Consider the following 23,861-nt stretch of genomic DNA (forward strand, 5'->3'; position numbering starts at 1 on the left):
ACAGTTTTCCTCTATAGTTTTTCTGGGTAGAAACCAGAACATACACTCCCCACATCCCAGGGGAGTTTTCTATACCTTTGCAGAGCTTGACCCGATTTCCCACCCATGAAGAGAAATACAATTTTCTTACTCGCCACCAATTTTACAGAGAATGATACCAGGTAGCCTGATTCCAGGGAGCAAAAGACCCTTATTTTAGAAAGGAAAATGGTAAAGTCAAACACTCCATTTCTCATTAAGAAGTCAAAAATTTTGATCCCTTTTGCGAGTTTATAATGTGTTCAAGGTGAGAAAAAAAAAGAAAACGATCTAAACACTGGAGAGTCTGGGGCTCCAGGAGATGGCCAATGAGTTCTGCAGGTGCACTCTTCTGAAGAGTGAGCTATGATCTCCTTGGGACCTCACCTGCTGAGAGCACAGCTATGATGCCTCTGGGATTTCCCGGCAGACTAATGTGGAGGCCATCACTCCTGCTGAGCCCCTAAACACACAAGGAGCTACCATTTCAGCAGTGGAACATTGATATTTACAACAAAAAATGAACTGGCACTATCCACATTTGAGAAACAGAATTTGAAGTTAAAACGGCAGAATCAATTCCCAAACTCATGTGTGTGCGCACATGTTCAAGAGAGACAAACAGAGATGTGGGTGGATGTTCACAACTAAGAGGAAAAAACAAATGCCTTGGAAGAGACTTGAATTGAACACGCCCTTTATCTGTGCTGCTGGAAGATTGGGATAGAGAGTGGAGTTGCCAAGGCCAAGACTGATTACCCACTTTAGTGGCCCCAACAGCCCCTCAGAGATCTTTTGGCAATAACACATACATACACACACACACAATCCATTCACAGAAATTCCTGCAGCCTTATTGTCTTGACTGATCCAAGGAGCTGTCCAGGGTCTGAGCTACAGGTCATGGGTTGGTAGACTCACTAGCACATCAGGAACCTACCCTGGGCCTCCTGACCAAAGATATCTTATAAGTGAACCGGACTTAGGAACTCATTATATATTTCAGATACTCTTTTTTCCACTGGTTATTTATAATTTAAAATGCCTTTTCTCATATAAACAACACTCGACAATTGTCTATTGAGTTCTAACCATACCAGGTGCTAGGGATGTGACAGTAAAAAAACAGACACGGACGTGACATTCCCAGATCAACCCATGAAAACTATTTAATCAATAATAAAGGTAAAGTAATTTTTGAGTGTGGGAGAACTGCATTCTGCACTCCATCTTGGGCTACCTGGAAAATAGCATTCCCTAACTTGGCAATAACAGTGAAAATTCCCACCTGGTCCTTGAGCAACTGCAACCACAAGTAAAAAGTGTAGAAACCAACATTTGTTTAGTGCCTACTGTATGTCTGGCTGTGCTAGCAATTCACATACATTTAGGCAATAGACATAATTGCTCTCATTTTACAGATAAAGAATCCAGTACTCAGCAGCAAATTTTTCTAAGGTCGTATAGTTCCTAAGCTAGAAACTGAACCCAGGCAGCAAATACCAAAGCCCATATTCCTTCCGGCTATTCATCAACTGACTACCTCTGTTGGGACTTTGTCCAGGAAGGGTGGGACAGAATGGAAAGACTGAGAGTTAGGACATTCTTAAGTGCTCTGGGGAATCACGGGGCCATGGGGGGAAGTGAAGCATGCAGATATATGTATATAGATTACACACAGGCCAATCATTCTGGAATCAAACTCTGAGTCCATCAGTTTTCCTAACATGATCCATTGCTGTCATCCACCCTCCTTACTACCTTGGAATCCTTAGGAGCAGCCATGTACTCAAGCCCCCAGTACTCAGCTGGAACTAAGAACCCTTTTCTTCACTGTGTTTTCTAGGGAGATGTAGGAGTCTTGCAGGAGGAAGCCAGAGTGTGAGTAATGAAAGATGTGCTTATGTAATAGGGATCCACACCATCTAGGGTGCAGGGACTTCACTGGGATCCAAGGAATCGGATCTTTTCCAGATTCTCTTCCAAGTTCAAACACTTGGGTCTGTCATCTTGAGCAAGTCCTGCCACCTTCTCCAGTTCCCTGCTACATAACCTTGATACTGTGATATTCTTCCCCTTTCCCATGAAAAGACCCCCCCAACGAGTGCCTGTGCATAGCAACAGGCAGGGGCCACGCGGCAATTGTTTCTACCCATAGCCAATGCTCCTGTCACTTTTAGGTGCTCAATTTTGCATCACACTCTATGCGGGCTGTGGTTCCCATTTGTCTCTCAAATGTCTTCAGTTTTACTGGAAGTGCCTAAGATGACTGTTCTCCCCACCTCCCTGCCCAGGCCCAGCAAGGTTATCATGGCTTCTAATTATCTAGCTGTGAGCAGAGGAGGAATGTCAGCAGCTTCTACTTAAAATGAAGTGTCTCTGCCTGGATACCTGTTTTCCAATTCCACCTCCACCACTAATTAGGTTTGTGTCCTTGGAAATTCACTTACCTCTCTTGACCTCAGTTTCTTCATTTGTAACAAGGGAATTGAACCAGAAGTCTCGGAGAGTCTTTATAGTCTCCGGATTTGTCTCCCTCACCTAGGAATCTGAGCCATCTTCTACCTCCTTTCATTTCATAACCTTAGGATGACAAAGCTTTATTACTGAAGTGGACTCACAGAATCATTCATACAGATGCAAGCCCTTTCCAGCCTCGCACCAAGTCATGCAAGACAACCTTATTGGTTCTCTGCAAGGTACAACCCAGTTTCTGCAGTCAGGTTATCTCAAACTGCTCTCTCCTCTCCCTCTCGCTGCTACACCTTTTCCTGGCATGGGGTCCTCTGCCCAGTCCAGCTCACAGAGGGTTTCTTCTGCACAGCAAGAGGCTGCTCACCAGCCAGTCCTTCTCAAAAGCTGTAGAGGCCCAGCTGGAAGAGGAGACTGGTATCTCACCCTAGCCACCCATGTTCAGCCTCAGGACAGTTCTGATCTGCTCCACACGCCCTGCGTGGGTTGGCTCCTGTTGCTAGGAGAACCTGACCATTTGCATTTCCTGCTGTTTTTATTTTAGATTAGCAGCCGCACTGCTGCAGGAACACAGGGTATTTTAAGAGAGACAGAAAGGGAAAGGGTGAGAGAAGAACCTAACATGGGTCCTCCTTCCCTGTGGGCATCCTTAACACTCAGGCTAAAGTGACAATCATCCCAGACCCTATCCCCACCCAGGCCTCTCACCTCTGCTTCCATGAGTAGCACCATCTCCTGGTACTGACACTCCTGGCACATTCACAATCACTCCCAAGCCACACAGGAGCACAACAGCAGTCTTCTTCCAGGAAAAGCAAAGATCACGCTTAAAATCAATCTAATGCATACACGGCCCAGGTTTTCCCCTGTTTAAAAAAAAAAAATACTTCAGATCCCATGTGGATGGTCCAACCCCAAAACACCTGATGTCCAAAGATGATTCCTACTTTCTTCTTTTTCCTTTTTCCTTCTCTCCAGGCACTTCCCTAAAAACAAATGAGTAACTTTTCTACAAAGGCCTCGTACAATCGGTGTTGCCTTCCTAGATTCCCTTCTGTGTTATATTAATCTATCCCTCCCCTGCTCTAACAATCCCTCAACCTTCTCACATTTACCTTTTTGTCAAATCAGTAATCTAATCTTCTTTCTCCTCCACTAGACAGTGAACTCCTAGAAGCCAGTGTCTAGGTCACTTCTAGTGTAAACTCCCTATTTATCTACTCTTGCTCAACATAGATGCTCATTACCACTTTAAAATTTGTACATTTCCATTAAACACATATTAAGCCCAACTAAGAGTTGTAGGCCATAGGTGGTCATAAAACCTACTCTATCACTAGAGAGCTCTCAGCCCGGTGGAAGAAGACACAGATAGTTTTAAACCATGTGGTAAGTGTTGCAATGAAGACACAAAGGATCACAGAATCACAAAAAGTTTCCTGGGGTAGTGTCGAGGAATAGAGAGGATGTACAAGAGAAATCAGGAATAGTTTCATGGAATGGACTCTTGAAGAAGAACTGAGAGTCTACCATGGGATGTTCATTCCAACCAGATATAACAGTTTGTCTCAAGCACAAAGACCTAAGAAAAACGGACTGAATTGAATACATCCTGCAACATACACACCTGGAGCCCTAACCAGGAAAACTGGCTAGTTCACCCCTCCATGCCTACACCCATGCCCTTCCCCATTTGCATTGTTCCTGAAAAAGGAAAAAAAAAATGTCTGCCCTCTCTTTAGCCACTTCTTCTAGGAGGCTATAGGAAGTAAAGTGCTTCTAGGAAGAAGATCAGAGACCAAAGCTGTTCCTAGACACATACTGCAAAGCCCCCTACAGGGCCTCATTCCTCAATACAACTGTCACCTCTTTTTAGCCTCCTTTCAAACAGCCAGTCCTTAGTATGAGGCTAACCCTCCCAGCCTCACTTAGGATGACCAACTTCTGAAGATCAACTATCAGCTTAGGAGTGACTGATGCAACCCAAACCCAAAGCAGGCATTCCAATGCTAGTCTTCTTCCTGCTGTCAGCTTTTTCTGGGAGGTGGGCTAGGAACCCTCCCAAGATCTCCCTCCCTCATATCAGACATTCTTTGTCTTGAGACAAAGATTACAACAGAAGTTCCTAGTCTCTACCATTCTTTTCTCATTTTTCTAATTGACAAAAACAATGCTTTATATGGAGCTACAACATAGTCAGCTAAAATATATTTCCCAGTCTCTCTTGCAGGTAGTTATGGACAAAAAGAAGGAAATGAATTTCTGGGGAAACTCATTATAGGGAGATTTATTTTCTTGCTTCCATTCCCCATATTTTTCCTGCTTCTTACCCAGAATATATCTCAGCTAAGACTCTAGCAGTCATCTGGAATCATAAGATAATTTCAATAACGGGTACCATGTACTGAGCATGATACTGTGGGTCATACCAGCCTTGCTAGAAATCCCCAACTCTCCCCCGCCAAAACTATTTATGTACACACAGTTTTTCAAAAAAATTCCAGATTTTTTTAAAATACATTTTTTAGTTGTAGATGGATACAATTCCTTTATTTTATTTTTATGTGGTGCTGAGGATTGAACCCAGGGCCTCACGTGTGCTAGGCGAACGCTCTACCACTGAGCCACAACCCCAGCCCCAAATTTCCAGGTTTTATGAGTCCTGAAACTAGTCTTCAGACTGCATTTTTAAAATCCTGCCTTATGCCAGAGCTCAAGAAGCTGAGGCAGGAGGATTGCAAGTTCAAAGCCAGCCTCAGTAATTTAGTGAGGCCCTAAGTAACTTAGCAAAACCCTGTCTCAAAATTAAAAAAAACAGGGGCGGGGGGCAGGCCTGAGGTTGTGGCTCAGAGGTAGAGTGCCTGTCTAGTATGCATGAGGCGCTAGGTTCAATCCTCAGCACCATATAAAAATAAAATAAAGGTATTTTGTCTACTTACAACTAAAAAATATATGTTTTTTTAAAAATATTTTTTAGTGTTGACAGACCATTATTCTATTCATTTATTTATATGCGGTGCTGAGAATTGAACCCAGGGCCTCACACATGTGAGGCAAGCACTCTCTACCACTGAGCCACAACCCCAGTCCCTAAAAAAATATATGTTTTAAAAAAATTTTTAAAAATTAAAAAGGGCTAGGGATGTGGCTCAGTGGTTAAATGCCCCTGGGTTCAATTCCTGGTACCAAAAAAAATAAAAAAAATATTTTTTAATTAAAAAAAAACCTGCCTTACAATGGAACACACAAGTAACCTGGTATGTTCTAGACTTTGTCAAGACAGTCTCTGAGATGCAAAAGGACCCCATCAACTGTTCTGCAGCTCTGGTACACAGTGGGAGGAGACATGTTTTCAACTATTGGCCATCTATATTATTTATTTAATTCCTGTTGCTTTGTATGTTGTGTTTAAATCAAAAGAGCTTTTTCATCAAAATAAAACTAAAAAACCTCCCCTTAGGGAAGGTGGGGAGCCAGCACCACCCCAATTTCTTAGATTACTATTATTAAAGTGGGGGAGAACCCAGTATTGTGCTGTGACTTTGTCCTCTGTGACCTGACAAGCCCTGCTTCCCTTTTGCCAGCACCCCTACCCTCCCTGTCTGGTTCCTCTTAATTGTTCTGATGCAGGGCTGCCACCACCACCCATCTCTCCTCGCTTTCTTCCCCCTCCCCAGGTATTCTCCCTGGGCTGCCAATCCCACTCCAAAGTCACTTTATACCTGCAAGGAAATTAGCATTTATGTTGGGACAGAAAGTGACACTGCTGAGTTCTCACTGTCATTCTGCTCTTAATTAATATTTAACCTCAGAGAGATTGTGTAGCAGACGGAAGTGGCTGATGGGAGAACAAAGCCTGGCTGGCTCTCCTTTTCAACACTGCCTCCCCCACTTCCAGCTCTTTTTCCTGCACACCAGGGCCCTGAAGGACCCAAAGGCCCTGGGGGTGAGAGGGGAATGGGGAGGAGAGGCAGGGGGTGCCCCTGACGACCCTCGACTGTACTTTATGGATTTGCTCCCTTTAACCTCTTGTCAAAAGAACCCTATGGCCACAAAAAGAGACAGCTGGGGCCTGGAACCTGATTCTGAGTGCCCAGAGCTAGACCCAGGCCTGGTGTGCCAGGAAGGATGAAGAGACAGGCAAGGGGGGAAGACAAGCAATGCAAATGTGCCCCTCAACAGATTATATTTAATGCACTATTTTTAGTTGCCTTCAATCCCTCGGCGCTGTCAGGGCGGTTGCAGCCCCACTCCCCCGGGAAAGGAAATGACAGGCATTATTACCCAGCCCAGGAACACTGGTGCAGTGCGTGGTGGGTGGGGGAGGTGCTGCCTTGCCAGCTCCAAAATTTGGGAACTTAACTTCCAACGGGAAATCGAGGACACGAAGAGAGATGCAGCCGCAGGACCTCCTCCTCCGTTCGCAGCCAGCCAGCCAGATCAACCCCACATTCATGTCCACTGGGCCCAGACCAGGAGTGTGGGAGTCTCCTCAGTCCCCAAGTTGTCTCGAAAAGTAGGTTATACAACATCCTTCACTGCCAAGTTCTTCCTGCTCTCTAATCTTAGCCCTGCCTCCGGTCTAAGCCCGTTTCCCCTTGCTCTGCATGCAGAGGCAAAGGAGGACAGCTGGCCATCATCCCTGGGCGACGGCCCTTCTTTGTCTTGAAGAAAATGATTCAGTTTCCTCTCAGCCCTCTCCTCTCTCTCCTGAGTCATCCCAGTGCCTTTAACCTTTCCACACACATCATGTTTTTTTAGCTCCTCTCCTTGTCACTTTCCTAACCCTGCTCTGAATATATCCCCCAAGTTCCTCCAGGGAACCCTGAAAGGACGCCAGATTCTAGCCCAGGGAGCACCTGAGCATCAGTTTGAAGGAAGGAACTTATCACCCACCATCATCTTGGAAAGGTTTGCCGATTTTCTTGGTTAACTCACCTCTCCACAAGAAGTAGCTCCTTACTGGCTGCATTCTGTCTCCCACCCCTGTGATGACCTCCCTCATCCTCCTGTGTACCCATCAAAGTATGAGATTTGTAAGATGTGGCACATAACTTTTCATGGTCAAAGTGAGGTGCATACAGAAAATTTTTTTGGCAAAGTACTTACAATTTACCTTCTAAATTATGCAATGGCATTCAAATTAGAATTCCTTATTATTGCAGTACATACCAGACCTTTGGAGAATGCTTTGTAAACCATATAAAATATAGCAATATATTACATTCATTCCTTCAATAAATATTTATCAAGCTGCTACCATATGTTAGGCACTATGCTAGATGCTGGGATGTCAAAATGAAAGGCAAAATCCTGGTTCTGCAACATTAACAGCCTGCTGAGGAAAATAAGATGTAACAATGACTAGGCAATGTAATAACTGCTAATAATGTCCACACCAGATACCAGGGGACACAGGAAGAGGCAGAACAGGGCACAGCTCTATGCTTTAATGATTCCACCTTGTTAGGAGTTAACATGTAACTTTTTTTTTTTTTTTTTTTTGATACCAGGGATTGAACTCAGGCACACTCAGCCACTGAGCCACATCCCCAGCCCTATTTTTTAATTTTTATTTAGAGACAGGGTCTCACTGAGTTGCTTAGTGCCTTACCTGTTGTTGAGGCTGGCTTTGAACTTGCGATCCTCCTGCCTCAGCCTCCCAAGCTGCTGGGATTACAGGCGTGTGCCACCACACCCAGCGACATGGAATGTTTTTGACTGCCAGCATACCTTCCTAGGGTTGGCCCACCCCCTCCCAGAGTTTCTATGGTCCTGGAGTGTTTGTCAGTAATACAAGTGCTATTGTTTGGATCTTGCATGCCTTCCAAAGGCCCCAGTGTTAAAGGCTTGGTCCACAGTCTATGGTGCTACTGGGAAATGGTGGAATCTTTAAGAGGCCTATTGGGAGGGAGTTAGGTCACTGAGGCTGTGTTCTTGAAGGGGATTTTAGAGCCCTGACTCCTTCCTGTCTCTCTGCTACCTGGTCACCACAGGTGGAAAGGCTTGCTCTGCCACATTCCTGCCATAATGTATTGTGCCACCACAGGTCCAAAGCAACAGGGTCAAGCAAGCATGAACTGCAACCTCTGAAACTAAACCAAAATGAATCTTTTCTCCTCATAAATTGATTATTTCAGGTATTTTGTCATAGTGATGGAAAACTGATTAACACAATAGGCAAATGCTTAGAGCCCTTTTGCAACATTTATATATGGATGCATAGAGAAGAAAATGGTCTTTTTTTCTTTTGAGGGTTTGGGCTGTCAGGCATGTTTTTTCCCATACCATGCAGAAGACCTATCTGAAGGTATATCTAGCACAGAGAGCCTTGCTGAAAGATGGGGAGGAAAGAGACCACATTATTCTAAGCACCAGGTCCAGGCACACCGGCCCAGTTAAGTGGCCTAATAAATCCCCATTTTTGTTTAAGCAAATTACTCAAGAAGGAAGCAGGATCCTCAAAGAGTCCTCAGTGCCAAGATGATCTTTCCTAGAGGACAGAGGGACTGAAGGTGTTGTCTCATGTGCAAACTTGGAACATTCTGTCTTAATGGCTTTATGACAGTAAGATACACAGACTGAGAAGAAATTCATCAAGACAGAAATAGCTGTACAGTGGAGCAGCTTTAGAGTTAGGTAGACTTGAGTGGAATCCCAGTTTTGCTGCCTACCAGTTGTGTGCCCTTGTTCAAATACTTAACCTTCCTGTTTCCCCACAAAATCCTTATCTATAAATACTATTTGCTCCATTGGATTATTGTGAACATGACTTGATGCAGTATACTAAGGTGGACATAACATTCATTAGTAAGCCCCGTTCACAATGTCCCCTTCTTTTGTGGACCTGTTCTTCCCCCATTCAAGCCAAATGGTTTCTGGAGGCCCCTGCCAGCCATAGAATCCAATTGGCCATGTGGTTGTGCCACATGTTGGGTCAATTATAATACTTCATTCCCCTCTCCCCAAGGATTGGTACAGGGATAGGCAAGAGGCCCAAGTCAGGTTTATCAGAAAACTATCCTGGGAATGCTTAAATTATTGTCAATGAAGTTGGACTTGAATATTATATTTTCTATTTGGTATAAAACTCTAATGGTTTAAATTCAGAGTTTCCTGTAGCCAAAGTCCCAACATTACAGAGATGGCAGCATTGCACAGAATGAAGCAGAGATAAAAAGAAGAGATTCTATAGACTTTGCATTCCTGGACCTGGTTGTTCCTGGAGCTCCACCTCTGCCCTCTCAGTGAATCAATGCCTATGCTAATGTGAGTTGGGCTTCTATCCCTTCCAACCAAAAGAGTCTTGATGAATGCAGCATGGGATCCACTTAGTATAAAACAGATGGCACATAATAAATGCTCATAATAAATATTTGGCACAGGAAGTACTCCCAGGAAAATGGTTTGAGACCTTCCAGACTTATAGAATCTTCACTTTAATTAAAGATAAATACAGGGGCTGAAGTTGTGGCTGATTGATAGAGCACTTGTCTTTCACTTGTGAGCCCCTGGGTTTGATTCTCAGCACCACATAAAAATAAACAAATAAAATAAAGGTATTGTGTCCAATTACAACCAAAAATAATAAAAAAAGATAAATACAGAAGCCTGTGTGTGAGTGTGTGTGTGCACTGACTTACAATAAAAATAAAAGGAAGAAGTGCCCTCCCATTGCTCCAGAGATTTCTTTTTATTGGTATAAGCAAATTCCATATAATAGTGAAAAGTAATACCTATTTAAAAGTAGATAACCAAGGAATGGGTAGAGTCTTTGTCCTAATGGTACCTACTTAATTCTTCAGAATATCAGAATAGCTAGATTGATGAGTGCATATGGACGACCAAGTACTGTCTGGTGGAGGACAGGAGTTATCCCCTAAGGTGCTCCAAAAGTTGTACAAACAAGGGATTCTGAATGAACATCCATCAAACTCCTTCCATTGCTAACTTTGGATGGCTTTATTTTGATATAAAGAGAGTTTCTTCATTGGGTGATCTGGCATGGCATGGTTGATGCCACCTCACTTGAATAGGTTTATGCTAATGTCTTCTGCCTACCAGGCCAAATCAGTGGCCTAGCTGGGTACTCCTTGATTCCTCATGACATATTCATTCATTTTCCCTCCTCATTCAATAATTCAAAAAAATCGTTTTTTCAATGATTCAAACAGAATTTATCCACTATGCCCAAGGGTACTAAAACTATAGTGTTTAAAAAAAAAAAAAAAAAACCTCAATTCTTTCCTATTTTTTCCTACCTAGCACTATTATGGTACGATTTTAAAAAATTATGTATACACAAGGTATACAATGTGGTGATTTGATAAATGTATACATTATGAAATAATTACCATAATGAAATTAATTAGCACATTCATCACCACACATAGTTATCTTTTTTTGGTGTCTATGCAGTAAGAGTATTTAAGATCTACTCTCTTAGCAAAAGTCACCATGCTGTACACTGTATCACCAGAATCTCCTCTTAACCAACAGAACTTACAGTTTAATAATAATATACTTGAAAAGAAGTATTAAGCAGTTCTTATAGATCAGAGATAGATAATAAATGATACTCAGGAAATCATAAGAAATATAGATTAAATACATTGAGCGATGGTTTGAGAATTGTTGATGAATGATGGGCACATTGGAGTTAATTATATAGTACTTTACTTACTTTTGCATGTTTAAATTTTTCTAAAATTAAAAAATTATAAGTATTAATATAAGACAATAAATGGTAGATATCAAGTGAATGGTATAGCCATGGATCACTCCAAGCTTCAAGTATCAGCACAAAGAAGGATGGGTCTGGGATACTAATCACATACACACATTCCAAGAGATGACCATTCTGGATGATTTCAAGATGCCTCCACCTTCTGGATAAGAATTTTTCCCCTCTACCCTGAGGTAGACAACAATAGGGGGAAAAGAGCTGAGAGTATAGCTCAATGGTAGAGCACTTTCCTAGCATGTGAGAAGCTCTTGGTTCCATTCCCAGTTTTGAAAACACACACACACACACACACACATACACACCCCTGTACTTTTTTTCATCAGACTATAAGAACTAAGAGAGTAGAGATTTTGTCTGATTTGTTGACCATGTGGCTGGCTCATTACACTGAGTACAAATATTAGAGGTATTTTAGAAGGAAAAGAGAATTCTAAGTTAGAACTTCAGTGTTTCAGTCCTCCTTCTGCATTACATTAGAAGTCTAACACCACTCAAGTAACAGGTCACTTAACCTCTTTCAGCCTCAGTTTTGTCTTCAGAAAGAAAGGGTTACATCCCTCCATAGTCCTTAAGACTACCACCTTAAATAACACATGTGAAAGCACTTTGGAAAGCACTATGCAATGTATTCTAATGTAACCTAGTAGCTGGGGATGTAGCTTAGTGTTAGAACATTTGTCTAGTGTGCACAATACCCTGGGGTTCAATCCCCAGCACTGGGGGAAAAAAATTCCCAAATGTAATTAGTACTCACTCAACTCTGTTGGTTCTTTCCTCAATCTTACCAAGAACTGTCATCCCTCTGTATTCCTGGGGGACTCGTTCCAGGACCTCCACAGTTACAAATCTGCAGATGCTCAAGTCCCTCATATAAAATGGCATGATATTTGCATATAACCTACGCACATCCTCCTGTATATTTTAAATCCTCTCTATCTTACTTTTAATATTTAATTCAATGTAAATTTCATGTAAATAGTTGTTATACTATAATGTAACTTGTGGAATAATGACAAGAACAAAGTCTATACCTGTTCAGTACAGTTTTATTTTTTTTCTCTGAATGTTTTTGACCTGCGGTTGGCTTAATCTACAAATGCAGAACCCAAAACCATGAATACGTAGAACCAATTGTCTATTATAGCAAGCCTTCTATATATTATGCCCCTAGTAGCACTCTGCTCACAACAGAAGTTTAAGAAATATTTACTCTTTTTTCATAATGCTGCCAACATAGCAATGCTGATGATGATGACTGAAAACAACTACTGATGAAGATAAGGTGATGGTCGCCTAATATCCAGCAAACCCGATTTTTAAATTTGAATGCACCCTTTAAGCCATGTCCTTTCTCCCTCTCTTCTTTCTGACATGTGGGGTGATGGTGCAAAGAGCCCTCCAGTCTAGCAGAGGCCCCTTTAAAAAATGTTCCCGGGCTCCTCCTCTGCCAACCAAGTTGCTAAAAATACTACTACAGCAAAAGCTGAAATATTTGCAGAGAAAACTGAATTTCCTGCTACCCCCACTCCCTCTACTAAATGGGTAAAATCCTGACCTAAGAAGCCCCCAGTCAGCTACCCCCACTCCCTCTACTAAATGGGTAAAATCCTGACCTAAGAAGCCCCCAGTCAGCTCCTCCTACTTTCCCACCCCCTTCTTATTTGGAGTCCCTCTGTGGGCTTGAGCTGGGATGTTATGTTCAGAAAGTGCCCACTCCAAAGAAAGGAAGCCATGAGTAAGTATTGGCAAATAGATTGTCACGTGCCTTGGCTTTTCTGTCTGCTTACTAGGACCAGCCCTCTCCAAATCCCCCTCCATCTGTCCCAAGGATCTGTATTGGACCACAGAAGCTTTGCAGTAATCCATATTTTATTCTTTCTTTTGTCTCCATCTCCTCTTCTGCCTGCCTTGGCTTCTATTCTTTACCTTCTACCTCCACGCTCTTACTGGTTCCAGCCCACGGCACTTACATGCCCCAGCTCCCTTCCTAACCCGGCCCTTCTGGAGCTTATCTCCTTTTCAAGCCTGCAACCCTTTTTCTTCAGTGGTTGTGGGGGCTGGCCAATATAGAGAAGAGTTCTCAAAACTGGAAGTGTCAAGAAGGACTACAGGATCCAAGTCCAGCTGGCTAATAGGTACCGCTCCAAAAGTTGGCCTGTGACACTCAGGATACAGGCCAGGCAGGCTACCCCAAAGAATGTTACCTGGATCACCATGCCAAAGACAATAACCGTGGGGAGCCAGGCTCAGGGATCCCATACTACACCTGTTCCTCTTCCTAGCTCATCTAATTTAGAATCACAGCCTCTGAGTCCCACCAGCTCACCTTGCTGACAAAGTCCTGCCACCTAGTCCAAGAGAGGGACTTCTCACTGAGTTTGGTGTTCACTATAGCTCCGAGGCCATCAGTGGTCCAATCTGAGATGTCATCGTGTGACATCCTGCTCAGGGTGTGCGTCTCTGTGGTTGCACGGAGTGTGTGTCTGTGCCTTTGACTCTAAGTATCTGTCATTTGCCTCTAGGTGTTTGAATTTTTTGAGTATCTGTCTTCTTGTTCTGGTCTCTGCCTTCCTCTGTCTGTCTTCTCACCTCAGAGCCTGCCCATCCCCCAGGGCAAGCACTGTGGCCAGTTCTGCGTAGGCGCCTCAAGTGAGCTGTTGATGAAATGGTTGTTTTGTGGATGGAGCTGATAGTTGCTGTATCTGTTCTCCCATGGGTCCGCCAGTATTTAGACATTCTCGCCCCACACCAAGGTGTCTTTCAGAAAGAGGGAAGGGCTATGCTGCCTGTGTGGGAGTTTAGGGGGAGGGAAGTGTTGTAAAGATACCCCCCTTTCAGCTCTGACCAGCAGGAAGAAGGGCCCAGAGGCAGCAGAGCCTGCAGAGGAATGTTGCCTAGCAACTTGGGAGACTTTACTGCAAACTCACCAAATACTGAATTCCTTGGCTCTAATTTGGGAAGGGAAAAGCAGAGTCCAGGCCTCACATCCTCTCTCTTCCTCAATTTCCTCTTTCCCTCTTTTCTCTGGATTTTGGAACTGAAGTACAAGGGGAATTGGCATAACTTAAAGCTCCAGATGTGCCTATCATTTAGGCAAAGGCCTGAGTTCCCAGGACATCCTGCCATTTGGTGGAGGTGGGGGATGAAGGATGTGCCAGAGACAGATTGGGGAACAGATTTTTCAGTTACAGGGGTGGGTGGGTCCCAACATGCTGGGAGAGACACCCCTACACCCCAAGCCCTGGAATCCCAGCCAGCCTCCAGCTCAGCTTAGAGCCCCAAGCTGGTTAATCCTATCTCCATCCTGAGTGGACACTCATTTCCCCTCCCACTCATTTTTCTTTTGGTAAAAAAACATCCAGCCCCAATATTTGGGTGGGAAGGAAGCATGTAACAGCCATGCTGTGAGTGGCCAATGACTATAGATTTATTAGAATGCTGTTCCAGGGTCTCTTGTCCCAACAGAGCCACAGTGCATTTCCCCCTCCTCTACTCTGAGCAGTAGTTCATCATTTTCTCCTTCCTCCCTTTGAGATCTTAGCTGAGAAAGACTTTCTAGTTTTCTCAGAGATGGTCCATCCTACCCACACAACATGTCACAATGCCAGCTCTGGTACCCTGACAAGCTCAGAAAGGTGGGCTACCACATAAGTAGCAAGCTGTCCCTGGGAGATGCTGCTTCCACATCTCCCCTTCCCAGCCTTGTTGAACACCATAGCCTTTCTCATCATGGACCCAAAGGGCCAATAATTTTTGACAATTCTGTATACTACTGGGTTTGGGGTATTTTTTCTTCTTCCTAGGACCAAGGATGAGGGTAGTTAAATATTGTCTTATTTTGACGCTATGGATCAAAAGGAGGAGTCTGGTATGAGGAGTGGAAAGGGGGTAAAAGGTGTTTCTTCAAAGTTTGTACCAATATACAAATACATACAAAACAGGTGCTGTATGTAGATGATTTTGTTTAATGCACAGTTGATAGATAACAGATGGTGAATGGATATATAGATAATACATACTGTAATCTAGACATCTTGAGTAGGGTGATTGTTATGTGTGTGTATACACAGTGCCATCACCCAAAACATACGATGTCTGTATATACTTTACATCTGCACAGCTGTGCGTAAGTACAAGGTCTGTGTAGTTGTTTTTGCAGGTTGTTTTGTGGTGTCTGTCTGTTGGAAGAAAGGCATATCTTAGTGAGCCTGGGGGAGTATCATATTTGTACCGGTGAGGTTTGTAAACTTTTGTGTTGTGTGCTCATCACCAGGTTGCGCACCAACACTCTTCACTGCATAGCAGGCTAGCAGGCTTGATGATGGGACTTTTTTTTTTTTTTTTTTTTTTGGCCACACGTCTTTGGAGCTTTTCTTTGCGGACTGGGGGGGAGGGAAGTTAGAAGAAGCCATATTTGGGGCTCTAGCTAGATTGTGGAAGTGTAGGGTGGTGGGTAGGGGGTTTGTGGTTTTCTATCTATGGCCAGGAAGGCGTGATGTGCCCAGATGTGTGTCTGTGCTCGGAATGTCAGGGGCCTCCTTCTGCCTACTCCGGCAAACATCTGCCTGGCAGTCCAAGGTTTAGCAAGCAAGGGGATTGAATTGGGGAGGGTGGGGTGTGTAGGTGGAATGGATGGAAGTGAGTAGGCGGAGGGGTAAGGGAAGGAGCCGGAGCAAGGCGGAGAGAACCGACAGAGCGGAGAGAGGGAGTGGTCCTCCTTCCAGTTCTCCCCGCCCACCCTGCTGAAGGCGTCTCCTGATTGGCTTCAGGACAGCAGGGCTCAGGTTACATTCGCGAGCGGAGCTGAGCGCGGGAGACCGGACCTGAGAGGAGAGCTGCTGGTTCTGCGCCGGTCCGCCGGCCTCGGACAGCCCAAGAGCTGCCACCCAACATCACACAGACCCCCCCACCCCCGCCCTGCGCCAGGCTCCACCCCAGCCAAGGACCCCCAACACTAGCATGGACTGCTGCACGGTAAGTCAGAGGGCCTGGGGAACTGGCACTCAGCTTGGTCTGGGGCAAAGAGAGCTCGAGAACCACCTGCAGGGTGAGTGAAGGATGGAAGTGGGTGCGGAAGACCTAGGAGGACGCCTGCTGAGACGTGGGTGATGGGTGATGGAAGGCGCTCGCCTCACTCGAAAGCCCTAGGGAAAAAATGCTCCCCAACTAGCGGGGGCGTCTGAGCGCCCATCCGCCAAGCAGTCTAGGTTGGACTTCCAGCTGGGCAGGGCTTTGCAGCAGAGAAACTGCAGGTTAGACGACAGGAGGAACTTCCTCCTGTGAGACGCTGAAAATCGTCGCCTAGCGAAGCTGCGGCGAATTCTCTCCTCTGGCATTTGTCCTCTATACCATATAATAGCCCACTGGCACTGTTGTCGGTGGGTGGACATACTGATCTTTCCGATCCTCGGAAGATCGCCTAAGTCCCTGCACAATGTAGATGGAGGTAATCGGTCCATACTGGTCTTAGTAGTGAGGATGGGCAGCAAAAAGCCTAGTCAGTGTGGTTCTGGAGAGGAGTTGGCCCGGCCCCCAAAGCCTTCTCACTCTGAGGGGGCTGGGTGAAGTGACCGCGAGAGAGCCCTGCTGGCTAGGAAAGGAAGCGTCTGCAATTTGTCAGCGCCCACACGGAGACCAGGATGCAGCAAGTGCCTAATGCAAAAGTAGATTACTGTTAAGGTGACCCTGTATGCAAGCACCCGGCACAGGACCTGACTCCTGGTCACTAGAGGAGTACAGTGATCATGCGCATAGAAATTTATTTTATCCCCTACATACAATTGATAGAATAATTGTATTCTAGCAATTGATTTGTCCTCTCCCCACCCCATAGTGTACAAAAAGGTGAGGGGAATGAGCTTGGGAATTAAAGAATACCCCAGTTCTGTAAGAGGTGAGACTTTGTCTGGATATCAAGAGGCTGAAAGAACTTAGAAGCAAGTCATAGTTGTGATTTTAACTCTTATTAGTATCCATAATAACTGCCAGTTTGTGATTGCTCACCATAACCTTACATTTTATATTTAATCATCACAACTCTGTGAGGTAGATATTATTTCACAGATGTGCATATTGAGGCTTCAAGAAATTATTTTCCCAAGGAGGCAGCGCTCCTGGATATGGAGACAGGATTCAAGCAGAGCCTTGTTTCATTCAAATAGCTATACGTTAACCTCTCCTCCAACTATATTGTCTTTTCCTCATTATAAAAGCAACATGCACATAATAGTAAATATAAAGAACAGAGAAAGTATAAAAAGAAACATGTCAATCACATACAGTCCTGCCCCTTGGAGAACACTGATAACATCATTTTCCCTTTGCTTGTTATTCTTCAGGGACTTATTTATTTTTGTATTTACTGTGCTGGGGTTTGAACCTAGGGCCTCCTTCATGCTAAGTATGTATGGCTTTCCCACTGAACTCCATCCCCAGATCAAGAAACAATTTTTTTGGTTGCGAAAGGAGAAATGGAGGTTTCTGGGATCCACTGAGGAAGAACCTCTCAACCCGCAATGTTTTATAAAGTAAAGTAAATAAATGAATCGTGAATTCAGAGATCTGAGTGAGTGGGGGAAGGGTATTGCTGAGCACGAAGGAATAAGATGAGAAGATCCAAATGATAGGGAAAGGAAAGCAGGAGGCACGGTCAGTGGAAAGAACAAAGAATCCAAGAAGGCAGGGAAGGAATGTAGCCTGTCACCTCCTGTGTCTGCAGGAGTAATAAGGGAGGGGTGTGGAGTCCACCTGAAGGCCCTGGTCAGCCCTGGGTGGTGCTTGTGAGTGTCCAGGAAGCCATTTGTGTAGGGCAAATAGCTAGCTAGGTAACAGATGACAGGTGTTGATAGATAACATCTAAGGGACTAGTAGACAGGGTTGCATTCAGTGTCTCCTAAAAAAAGGAAAGGACACCCACCCAAAAAATATGAAGGTGGCAGATACACTGATCCCAGTGACCCAGGCTCTGGGGCACCTCTTCCAGTGCACCCTGTACACAGGAACTTTCCTTTTTCATGTCTTAGGTTTTCAGGGCCAAAGGAACGAGCAAGAACAGGCACCATTCTTGGACTGTGCAGGACAACAGGAAGTGGGAAAGGGGACGGACGCTGAGGTGAAGGGGTAGAGAAGGATGGGGTTGAGGCCAGACATTTTCCTACCCAATTCTTTGGAGGTCTGGGCTCAATGCTAGGAGGAAGCTGTGATATGTACAGAAAGCAGTCAGTGTGCCTCTTCATTTTTCATTCTGGAACTCCTCCATGACCATTTCACCTGGTCACCTGGTCTTTAGGAAGACCACTAGCCTTCCTCCTTCTTTCTTCTTGGTCACGAGGCTGATACACAAATGGCAGGGGGCGGGGGGACAGGACAGATCTCCTTTTTTTTTTAAATCATTCATATATATATATATATATATATATATATATGATTTTCCTGCATTCATTTACTATGAAAAAGCAGAGGAACATATTTTGGATCCTACTCCTTTCTTTTGCTTGGTCTAGTCAACCTGGTCCAGCTGAATTCATAAAATGATTGCCTGCCTTGAATCAGATCATTACATTGTTTATCAACTATGCAACCTCAGGGAAGTTACAAAATATCTCTGAGACTCTTCCCAGACTTCCAAAATGGGGATTGAATAGGTAAAATGTGCAGTGTTGAGCACAGGAACTGACACATAATAAGCACCCAACAGGAATAATTCTTATAGTTATTAGGATTTGGGAGCTCAAGGAGACTTTATTCATCTCAGCCAAGTTTTAGTTGTGGCTGAAAATAAAATAAGGTTCCTAGAGGGAAAATGATGTGCCCAGTGGGACTAGAAACCATGGCTCCACCTTCACATCTCCTGCTAAATGTCACCCAGTTCATACAGAGTTCTCCGGGACACACCATCAGTCTTGACTTTGGAAGGCACCCGCTTACTGTGACCAATGAGCCTTTTTCCCTATTCCTACTACTCTCCCTGCAGATCTGTGAACAGATCTGGAACAGGTCACCTCAAAGCTAGCTCTATCCTGAGAACTCAGCTTGAGGGAGAGGGAGCTGATTCTGGGGGTAGGTTTCCATTTTGGATCCAGCTGGGGTGGGTGGAGACAGCAGGTGGGGTCTTGGGAGACTGGAGAAAGATACCCTTGCTCCACTCAACTTCCCCACGCCTCCATGACTGCCAAGGCCCAAGAGCCTAGTGGGCTGGATTTTTTTTTTTAATAGTTGTTGCCCCCTTTTGAAAAGAAGTCTCTCTGTTCCCAGAGAATATTCCAAGAAAGACTTGAACTCTGAGAATCAAAGAACCCAAAGGAGTTGTTTTAGATTTTATGTGAATTAAAAAATAAAAGGTCAGGGAGAGATTGAGACTTAGGAAAAGACAAAAAAGAGGGCCCCTCTACACAATATCAGCCGCCTGGTAACTCCTTGAAATTGTATTTATATCCATGGATTGTGAACATCTCAGCACAAATTGAAGAACCATGAAAGCCCACAAAATGAGGACAGCCTGGGAAATCCTGGCAAGGGCATCCAGAATTTAAACCTGTACTCCTGGGTCAACCTGTCTGGGACAGTGATCATTGAAGCCTCACTTCTAAGACTAGATAACTGACCAGAAGGGGGCAGGAGTAGAACTGAGCTACCATTTTTTTTTTTTTTTTTAAATATTTTTATTTGATTTAGTTGTATATGGACACAATACCTTTCTTTTATTTATTTTATGTGGTGCTGAGGATCGAACACAGGGCCTCGCATGTGCTAGGCGAGTGCTCTACCACTGAGCTACAACCCCAGCCCATCTTGTTAATTTTTTTTTTTTTATTTTTTATTTTTTTTTTTTTATTTTTATTTTTTATTGTTGGCTGTTCAAAACATTACATAGTTCTTGATATATCATATTTCACAATTTGATTCAAGTGGGTTATGAGCTCCCATTTTTACCCCATATACAGATTGCAGAATCACATCAGTTACACATCCATTGATTTACATATTGCCATACTAGTGTCTGTTGTATTCTGCTGTCTTTCCTATCCTCTACTATCCCCCCTCCCCTCCCCTCCCCTCCCCTCCCCTCCCCTCTTCTCTCTCTGCCCCCTTTTATGTGAGACCTTGGTCAGCTACTGTCTGAGAAGAAAAAGAGAGTAAAAGCAATGCATGTCCTCAGACACATTCCTAGAAGCCATGGGGCCAAAACAAAGGAGAAATGGTCTTCTAACTTGCCAGTAATCATCATCATCCCAGTCCACACTGATGCCATAAGTCATGTTAAGCCACAAAGGGGCCAAATGCTGAGACTTTTTCTATTCCAGCCTAACCACTGAAATTCATTATATCAATTCCTTAATTCTTTCTACTGTCAGCTAGGGCAGGCCATGAGAGAGACAGAAACCTACTTTGGGTATGGGATGGTCAGATTACAGTTACACATTCCATAATGATGTTAACATGTTCTGAAAAATGTGTCATTTGAATTGTGCAAACAATATATAGTATAATTACCCCAATGAAGATAATTATGACAACATTAAATGATATAATCTTATAGTATCATCATTATATATGAGATCTGTCATTGACCAAAACATTATGTGGCTTGTATTTGTATATTAGAATGAACTTTGTAAAATTGTTATTATATGACCACTTTTGGCATACAGAAGCAATTATTTTGCATCAATATAATATTATATAAAACAATCATAATATATAGCTACCATTTATTGAGCAACTAGTCTGTGCCAGAAACTTTATGCATATCATGCTATTTATTCTTCCCCACAACCCATAGAGGTGGATATTATTATCCTGGTTTTTCAGATGAAGGAACTAAGAAAAGATTAGATAACTTGCCCAAGACAACACAGTTACAGCATGTGGTAGAGCCTTGGTTTGCTTTCTGGGTTGCATCTGTTTATCCTAAGTGGGGGTTAGAAATGCACTCTAGACCCTGATATACAAAGGTTCGAATTTTTGGTCCATTGATAACTTTCTGTATGACAGCAGATAGGTTTTTTCTTTGTTTGTTGCTTTTTTGTTTCACCAGATAGGTTTTTAAACCAATCGCCAGTTTTATCATAATAAACTGGGGTAATAATAAAAAGATATGTCGTTGCTTTATTTTTGAAAGCTAAATAAAATAATGCTTGTAAAACACTGTATTATTGCACCTGGAACAACATATGTGCATAAATGGTAGCTATTGTCCTAATTACTTTCTTCCAATGAGCACACCAAGGAAAGGGCTTCTTGCTCCTGCTGATCTTTTCCTTGTTTTTTTAAGTGATAGATTTTGTCTGTCACTTATTCTGAGACTCCAGGTTGTGAGGTCAACCTGGGGAACAGTGGGAAAGTGAAGAGTCCATGGGAAAATAGTCTCTTGGCCTCTAACCCATATGCGGGGGTAGAGGGGAGGCTGATTCACTGAGCTTTGGCCCCATGCTCTCCCTAATTCCAGCTGAGCTCTGGTACTGTTCTACTCAGGAAAAGGCTGTCCTGGTGAATCTTACGTACCCAATCCCCAGAAAATCCTAGGCTGGGAAGGGCCCCTTCTGAACTGGAGGCAGCCGTTAAAAGCAGGGGAATGGATGGCCACATCCAGGAATGCCTGTTTACTTTGCTCCTCCAAACTCGCGGTCCACTCAATTCTGCAGCGCCCCTAAATTGGCCACTGGTAATGGGCCCTTGGCTCACTCCGGGCTGTCTGGATTTCTTGTACCCCATCCCACCATGTATTTCTTTCCTGAGGTGAGTGCACAACTATGCCCACATCATAGCCCTGAACCTTCCTCTTTTCGTTGCCCAGGGAGAAACACACCAGTGTGGCTTCCCTCTCTTCCACATCTGCTACCCCAGTAGTCCTCCTCTCAATCCCCCGAGACTCTGGTCCTAACCTACCCTCTCTGGGTCTCCGACCTGACCCGCCAGTAAGAACCCCTTCCCCTTCCCTCCCCAGGAGAGCGCCTGCTCCAAGCCGGACGACGACATTCTAGACATCCCACTGGACGATCCTGGTGCCAATGCGGCCGCTGCCAAAATCCAGGCGAGTTTCCGGGGCCATATGGCGCGGAAGAAGATAAAGAGCGGAGAGCACGGCCGGAAGGGCCCGGGTCCTGGGGGACCGGGCGGAGCTGGGGGCGCCCGGGGAGGCGCGGGCGGCGGCCCCAGCGGAGACTAAGCCAGGTGAGGCTGGCTGGAGGGGCGCTGCGAGCTGGAGACCCCTCTTTCCCAACGCTCCTAGGAAGGAGCAAGGGAAGACTAAGGGCGTGCTGAAGGTAGAGAAAGGTGTGGAAGGAGCTGGGGGGGGGGGGAGTAGAAATCCGCCAGGTGAGGTGGGTTGGAGGAGGCTAAAGGTGCTGAGATTTCCGAGAACTCACCTGTTTCTCCCTCTCCACCCTGCCTTCTGCCCCGCCCTGGACTGAAGAAGAAATGAACATTTTAGAAGGTAAAGAATACGACCCAAGCGGAGAGGTTTGGGGGAATGCTAAGTGGGAGAAGAGGACCATTTTCCCAACCCTTCCTCTGTCCGCCTTCACTCACTCCCAACCGGGGAACTTGCACCCAGGGAGAAACACACCAGTGTGGCTTTCCTCTCTTCCACATTTGCTACCCCAGTAGTCCTCCGACTCATTGAGATGCCTGAGGCTGCGACAGGGTCACACCTGGATTAACGCAAACACGCAGTCACCCTCATTTGGCCGCACAAGCCCGGCCGAGGGCTATAAACACACCCGGTCTCACGTATCTTTCTCGGGGCTCATTTCAGCTCATTGACTCAGTGTGTGTGTGTGGGGGGGGGGGGGGGGTCTGAGTGACTAGGGACCCCTGGTAGCCTTGTTCAGAAAGGTAGAAGGGACGGGGAGAGTAAATTCCAGGAGAGGGCAGGTTCTCAGACCTTCTCTTTCCTCAGTTCCCAAGGAGAGATGGATGCCGTGTCCCCTTCGCAGTGACGAGACTTCCCTACCGTGTTTGTGATCCCCTCCTCCCCACCAGCCTGCCAGCTTCTGGAGCCCCCCTGCGTCCCAGAGACTCTTTCTTCCAGGCAGGCTTCCTCGCGGAGTCGCCAAGTCCGTGCCCTTTTAGTTAGCCCTCCAGTCTAGCGTGGTCCCTGTTCGCCCTTCCTCCCCATCCGATCCCCAAACCCCGCACTCCCAAATTTTCCTCCTTTTGCTTCTCGCCCACCTCTCCCCGCACCCAGCATGCAGCTCTGCCTCCGCAGCCTCTGTGCGCTTCCCTGCTCGCACTGCGGAGGGCGCCCTAAGCGTCGCCCAAGTACACTCAATTTTAAAAAATAATAACAGTCCTTTGGTTCTGTGCGCAGCGATAGGGGGCGCCCTGCGTCTCTGTGCGATTCCCGCCCCAGCCTAGCCTCAGAACTTTAAATCTGGGACATGAGGAAGGGAGAAAAGTGTTTACATGGTTTCGGATGCCCCTTGCTCTGATCGGAAGGGAAGTCCCTATCCCGCACCTGCCTGTCATGTTCCCTTCCTTCTCCCCAGCGCACCCTGAGAGCCGCCTCTCCAGCTCTCCTGTTTACGCAAACGCCGAGCGCCTGGAGGCTCGGTAGGAGGAGTCTTCCGCGGCCCCGCCCCTGCCCCTTCCGGCTTCGGCCCCGCCGGGCTCCTGGGGTTGTGGC

The 23,861-nt window shown here is 45.1% G+C and overlaps 1 protein-coding gene and 1 long non-coding RNA gene across 3 annotated transcripts in view; one reads left to right on the top strand and one right to left on the bottom strand.

The window, feature by feature from the left end:
- The window catches only part of LOC114100719 (uncharacterized), a 39,332-nt gene extending 32,199 nt beyond the window's left edge, over positions 1-7,133 (bottom strand). Inside the window, exons 1-3 of the long non-coding RNA XR_003584125.3 lie at positions 6,775-7,133; positions 3,199-3,356; positions 2,469-2,601 (exon numbers count right to left, since the gene is read on the bottom strand). This is a non-coding gene — a long non-coding RNA (uncharacterized lncRNA). The remainder of the gene's footprint in view (positions 1-2,468; positions 2,602-3,198; positions 3,357-6,774) is intronic.
- An 8,772-nt stretch (positions 7,134-15,905) lies between these two features.
- Positions 15,906-23,523, top strand: Nrgn (neurogranin). 2 transcript variants are annotated; one of them, XM_027945419.3, is made up of 4 exons: positions 15,906-16,210; positions 22,182-22,408; positions 22,650-22,670; positions 23,136-23,523. In XM_027945419.3, exons 1-2 carry the CDS (start codon positions 16,196-16,198, stop codon positions 22,401-22,403), a joined length of 237 nt encoding a protein of 78 aa, XP_027801220.1. In that variant the 5' UTR covers positions 15,906-16,195; the 3' UTR covers positions 22,404-22,408; positions 22,650-22,670; positions 23,136-23,523. The 2 variants fall into 2 exon arrangements, with proteins under 2 accessions (XP_027801220.1, XP_027801221.1); XM_027945420.3 differs by having other exon boundaries at positions 22,653-22,670.
- The last annotated feature ends 338 nt before the right edge of the window (positions 23,524-23,861 follow it).

The sequence above is a fragment of the Marmota flaviventris genome, chromosome 9, assembly GCF_047511675.1.
Source record: "Marmota flaviventris isolate mMarFla1 chromosome 9, mMarFla1.hap1, whole genome shotgun sequence".
In the NCBI taxonomy this organism is placed as follows: domain Eukaryota; kingdom Metazoa; phylum Chordata; class Mammalia; order Rodentia; family Sciuridae; genus Marmota; species Marmota flaviventris.